Source organism: Chlamydotis macqueenii, chromosome 25 (assembly GCF_036417535.1).
Source record: "Chlamydotis macqueenii isolate bChlMac1 chromosome 25, bChlMac1.mat, whole genome shotgun sequence".
Taxonomy (NCBI): Eukaryota; Metazoa; Chordata; class Aves; order Otidiformes; family Otididae; genus Chlamydotis; species Chlamydotis macqueenii.
In genome coordinates, this window is record NC_141580.1 from 1411486 (window position 1) to 1417371 (window position 5886).

At 56.0% G+C, this 5886-nt stretch overlaps 1 protein-coding gene across 1 annotated transcript; it reads right to left on the reverse strand.

Annotated features, from left to right (window-relative positions):
* Positions 1-582: 582 nt before the first annotated feature.
* Positions 583-5551, reverse strand: HOXB2 (homeobox B2). The gene is made up of 2 exons (XM_086766898.1): positions 4815-5551; positions 583-3620 (listed from the first exon to the last, which is right to left on the reverse strand). Exons 1-2 carry the CDS (start codon positions 5206-5208, stop codon positions 3004-3006), a joined length of 1011 nt encoding a protein of 336 aa, XP_086623024.1. The 5' UTR covers positions 5209-5551; the 3' UTR covers positions 583-3003.
* Between the last annotated feature and the right edge of the window lie 335 nt (positions 5552-5886).

Consider the following 5886-nt stretch of genomic DNA (forward strand, 5'->3'; position numbering starts at 1 on the left):
ATTTAAGTTAGAGAAGAAGCTTCCTTCTCTAGAGAGGCAAAGGGGATGGGCAGATCCGTGATCCCAACCGGGGCAGGGCTGAGGGGCTGAGGGGACCGGACAGGGCTGAAGGGACCGGAACAGGGCCGAGGGACCCCAGGGACCAGGCAGGGCCGAGGGGACCGGAACAGGGCCGAGGGACCCCAGGGACCAGGCAGGGCCGAGGGGACCAGACAGGGCTGAGGGGACCGGACACGGCCGAGGGACCCCAGGGACCAGGCAAGGCTGAGGAGCTGAGGGGACCGGACACGGCCGAGCGGCCCCGGGGACCGGGCAGGGCTGAGCCGCCGCTGCCGCCCCGGCCCGGGGCTGCCCGGCAGCGCTCGGGGCTCTTGGCGTGGGCCAGCCCCGGCCGTCTGATTCCCTGCTGCCGCCGTCCCCCAACAAGCCTGTATTCAGGACTGCGAGGGGGAGGAGGCGAGAGGGGAAATATGTAAAGCACTGGAACAAATGGCGCTTTGATAGACAACGTCTGGCAGTGCCAACGCTGCTGCTGAGTATGTTCCAGAAGCTGGAGATATTAAATAAACTTAAAGATAATGAATAGCCTTCTGTGGTACTTGGGCTGTGCCTGGGCTTTCTTCCCCCTCCCCCGCCTGGTTCTGGGACTTTCAGAGCGGAGAGGAACCGGTGAGAGGGGGCAGCGCGATGGCGGGGCGGGGGATGTGATGGCTCCCAGGCTTGGCCGCGAAGGCAGCTCGTCCGCAGGCAGCGTGAGCTGGGCGCCAGCCCTGCCTGTCAGTGATGGCAGGGCGTTAAGTAACGTTCGCTGCGTGTTTTAATTGCCATCTACTTCGATTTTCCGTATAAACCTACTCTTTCCTGCAGTGAGACGCTAGCAGGTTTGAAACGTCTGCTCGTTTGGTAGGGAAAGAGTCTGGTAATATTATTAGGAATAAAAAGGTGGCCGTAAAATCAACCCCCCTTTGTTACAGCGGGAAGAGATAATCCAGATCTTCGAACAGCAATTTCGAAAACATCTGTCGAGGGCTTTCTTTATTTCATTTTATTTCTTTTTACAGCTCGAAGTAGAAAGCAAGCCTGGCTCTGATGCTCTTAATCCGAAATGAAATATCGGGCGGCCACGCGGGAACTTTCCCGGACTCCACGCTTTCCCGGGGACTCGGGGGAGGGTGACACCATCCAGGGAAGCTCCAGGCACCGAGCGGAGCGGACAAGGGCCGTCCCCTGGCCCTGAAGAACGGGGCTGGCGGCAATGCCGCTTGGCGCGGCTGCTCCGCTCCTCCCCGCGCATCCCTGCGCCATTTTCAGGCCGCCTCCGCGGGTCCCCCTCCCTCTGGCCGCTCGCCCCCTGCCCCACGCCGCCCACTCGAGCTCGCCTTTCCACGTTACTTTCTCCCAAACCCCGCTTGAACGCCTCCCAAATTTCTGCCGTGTCTGAGGAGACACCAGTGACTTAGCACAGACGTAACGTGATTTATTTTGGGTGTCACCGCGATTGATTCCTGCGCTGACCCCTTTTCATTCATAAGCCTCCCCACCCCCTCTGCCGCTCCCTCCCTCCCTGATATATGAGTTTGGGATTTCAAATTGCGTGGTGCGAGAAAGCTGCCGGAGAGGGATCCGAGCCGGGGCAGAGCAGCGCCAGTTGCCGTGGGAGCGGATCGCGGGTGCGGGAGGCCGAGTGGGTTCTGGCTTGTACTGCTGAGAAAGAGGAGAGGAAAGAAGGCAGGCCCCTCTCAAGCTGATCTCTTACCCCTCTTTCTTCTGTAACGTTTATTTGTCGACTAAAATGCCGGCACGCACCACCCTCGCAGGGTGTGGGGTTTTTTTTTTTTGCGCTTACTCCAAACGCTCCCGTTCCGCCCTGCTGTTGTTGGCCGGGCCGTTCAGGACACCGAGAGCTGCGGCGCGGCACGTCTGCTGCGAGAGATGCGAGGAGGAGGAGTGGGCTGAAGGCAGCCCCGGCCCTGCCAAACCGGAGATGGCGGCGGGGATCTGCGCGGCCCCGCGGAATGTGCGGGGGCTGCGCGGAGCGGCCCCCGGCGCGGCCCCAGCGCCTCGGCAAGCCTTGCCTTTGTCTTGCTCTCCATCCCTTTATCCGCCCGTTTCCTTACGGGAGGGATTCTCCGTGACGAAAATGTAACCGCCGATGTGAAAATTAGAAACAAATGTCCTGCTTTGGTTTAGTAAAAAATAAATTAAAAAAAAAATAAGTCCAAGAAAAACACAAACAGAACTGAATACAGCAAATATTTCGGACTCCCGAAGCCTCTTGAAATGAGAGCTGGGAGCGATTCCTTTTGTCTCCTCTCTCAGTGCACACGAGGAGATTACTAGGACGTCGTTACTGCCAAGCAGGAAAGGAGGTGAATGATTTGGGCAAAAAATTAGCACGTTTTCGAATGAAATAGGTAGCAACACACTTTTATTGCTTTTATAAAGACATTTATTTACTCTATGAAAATAATATACAATAAATAATTTGCCATTTACTATTAAAGGATCTGAATAAATAGTCTACATCTAAAACTTAAAAAGAGGAAGGAAAATTCCTCTGATTTTATTTTATTTTGTTAAGAAATCTAAAAGTCTCATTCTGATTCCTGAGAAAGTCGCTTGAAGGGTTTACAAATGTTTTCTCCTGGGGGCTGACTTCTCTGATGTGCGTGAGAACTATCGGGTGCTTTCTTTAAAATAAATAAGGGGAAAAAAAAAAAAACCAAAACTATCATTAAATACCTGCGTTTCTCAAGGGCTGTTCTCTCATGTGAGCCTTCTAGAATAAATATTGGGAGAGTGTTTCGGGTCCCCCAGTGTGAGGAGCTTTAAAAGAAAGTGTCTGGGGTGCGGGATGGAGTGATTGAGTGAAAGATGGCTTGGGTTTATTTTTAGGGATGTCCCCCCTCTTAGAGGAGGCCGGGGGGAGCTGGCAGTGGCTCGGGATGGGGTTGGTGCCCCTGGAAGGGGCAGAAACGGCAGGGCGACGGGGGGGAGAGGGGGCTATTGGAAATTGAAATGTTGCCAATCTATGGTACAAAGTGCGCTCGTAAAAAAGTCCAGGTCTTCCTCGGAGAAGTGGACGGGGCTCTCCAGGCAGCCGTGGAGACTGGGGGACAGCCCCTCCGAGAGCTGCGGGCAGGACTCCGCCGAGAAGATGCTCAGCTCTGGCAACAAAGGCGAGTCCTGGCCCTCGGGGGGGGCGCGGGCCGGGGGGCCGGGGGCTGCGCTGGGATCCCCCGGGGCCGCCCGCCCCGGGCTCTCGGGCTCCTCGCTCCCCGCTTTGTTCCTCCGGCGGGACCCGCCGGGCTCCGGCCCGAACGCGGGGCTCTCCTCCGCCTCCTCCGCGGGGTCGCTGCCCTCCTCCGGGTTGGGGTAGGCGAGGTCCCCGTCGGGGGGTTCTTTATACTGGGTTTGCCTTTTGTGCTTCATCCGGCGGTTCTGGAACCAGACCTTCACTTGCCGCTCGGTGAGGTCGAGCAGAGCCGCGATTTCCACCCGCCGGGGCCTGCAGAGGTATTTGTTGAAGTGAAATTCCTTCTCCAGCTCCAGCAGCTGGGTGTTGGTGTAGGCGGTCCGGAGCCTCCTGGCCCCGCTGGTGTCTGCCAGCCCCTGGATGTCTTAAAACACACAGAAAAGCGCAGGTTGGCAAGAGAGGGAGCGGGGGGCAAGTGGAGGGGCTGGGGCGGTCCCCTCCTGGGTGCGGGCACAGGGCAGAGCCGTGCCCCGCACTAACGAGCGTGAGTTGGCGCGAGGGGAGCCGCTAGGGGGGAAAATAAATGTTTAATTAAATTAAATTATTGGAAATTGCTCTTGGGGTATCTTGCCCCAAGGAGGAGAAAGGATTTCGCTCCCTGGCCTCTCCTTCTAGAGACCTTCCTTCTCTTCTCTGCTTCTCTGCCACCTTCACCAACAAGGAGAATTTCGACTCTTTTCTTCCTTTTTTTTTTTTTTTCCTTCTCCCCCCCCCCTTTTTTTTTTTTTTTTTTGCCAGTAATTCGGGGCCGGACGCTTTGATTTCATTATTCCTGTATTATCTGGCCAATGAGCTCCGGTGTCCGCCCTTCTGCCCGAGCCGTTACCTGACGGTGCCGTTGGAGCACGGCACGGTGCATTGTCCCCGGGGAAGCAGGGCCAGGGCCGCCTCGGGAGAGGCTGTTTGTTTCTTGGGGGGCTGGAGGAGGGTTGGGGGTGTTTTTAGTTTATTTTGCAATGGGGAGCAGGCTCTCCCCGCCGTGCTGGATGCTGAGAGCTCTGCTCCCGCTCTTTCCTCCTCCCCATCCTGCTGGTAGCGGCCCCCGCGTTGCCCACCCGTCTTTCTTTCCGCCCCCCCCCTCCGCTCTTCTTTCGTTTTCGTTCTTTTCATTTCTTTTCTTTTTTTTTTTTTGGTGTTGGTTTTAGGCTTTGTTTTTATTTTTTTCTATATGCTGTAAAAAAAAAAAAAAAGCCGAGCTGGGAGGGAAAGTCAAGCAAACGGAGCCGTGGCTCAGCTGCCGGATCCCTTCACTGGAGCTCCCAGAGCCCGGCTCCCCCGGACCCCTCGCCCTCTCCGTTTCCGCAGAAATTATAGCAATTTGCTCTTTTATTTGCGGGGGTAGGAGGCAGGAGAAATCCCCCCCCCCCGGCTGTGTACATTGCTGCGGTGTGTATTTTATTGCATGACACAGTTTCAGGGGAGGTGCAGGGCAAAGTCTGGTGGGGAGGGGGGGCTGGGGTAGGGCTGCTCTGGGGCGGGCGGGGGGGGGGATAATTGTTTATTATTCGGATCCTCTCCGATTTCAGCAAACACCCCCTCACCCCCTCGTTATACGAACCTGCAGGAGATCCTGCGGCAGGGACCGGCACCGAGGAAGATGATGGGGGGGATGAGGAGGAAGAAGAGGATGGAGCCGGGGTAGCTTTCTTGGACGATTTCTTCTCCTTCATCCAGGGGAATTCCGCTGCCAAGGGGCCGGGCTGTGCCGGAGGCTGGGGCTGGAGCTGGAGCAGGCCATGGGATGCTCTTTTTTGGCTCCTCGGTCTTGCCTGGCTGCTGGAACAAGGATTCAGGCTGAGGACGGTTTGCTCAAAAGGAGGAGGAATTAATGTCGAGTCCTTGATTGATGAAGTTTGAAATGTCTCCAGGACAGCGGGAAGAGACGTCAGGCACTCTGCGAGCGAAGGCTGGCTATTTATAAACCCGATCTCCCTCTCAAATTCAAAATTCATGGCTTTTCCAGGGCCCAGGGTTTAAAAAGCGGGAGGGGGGAGAGGGAGGAGGCGGGGGAGAGGGGAAGAAATCTGAGGGCCTCAGTTTTTATGGCAGTGATGATGATGGTTCTCGGGCTTTTTATAATTGTTATATTGCTGATAATACAGGCGTATGGGGACCTTGCTCTATTAAACTCGAGACTGGGGCGAAATTGCAGCCAATTCCTGGTCACGTGGCCAGCCCTGGCCAATGGCAGGCGGGGCCTGGTGGCAAACAGAAAGCATTATTTTCTTTAATTGATTAAAAAAAAAAAAAAAAGGCAAGAGAAGATCCCCAGAAAAGCCTTCCTCTCCACCCCCCATCCTTCCTCGGTCAGCCGGGCTCCTGAGATTTTTTACCCACGAGTGGGGGGGGACCACGCGTGGGAAAAGGGGCTTTGCCCCCCCACTCCTCCCCCGTGCCCGCCGGTAGCCAGGGCAATGCAGCCTCAGCCGCTGGCGAGCGGGGACCTGGGGGGCTGGCAACCGAGGCGGGGGCTGCCCGGGCGGTTTGCGTATCCTGTATATAGAGAGAGATATAAATGTATAAATGTATAAATAGATAAATAAATAAACATAGCGCAGAGCAGGGAGAGTTCAGGGCAGCGGGAGGGTTTGGTCAGGAGATTTGTGTCCGAGTCTGGTGATGAGTGCTTA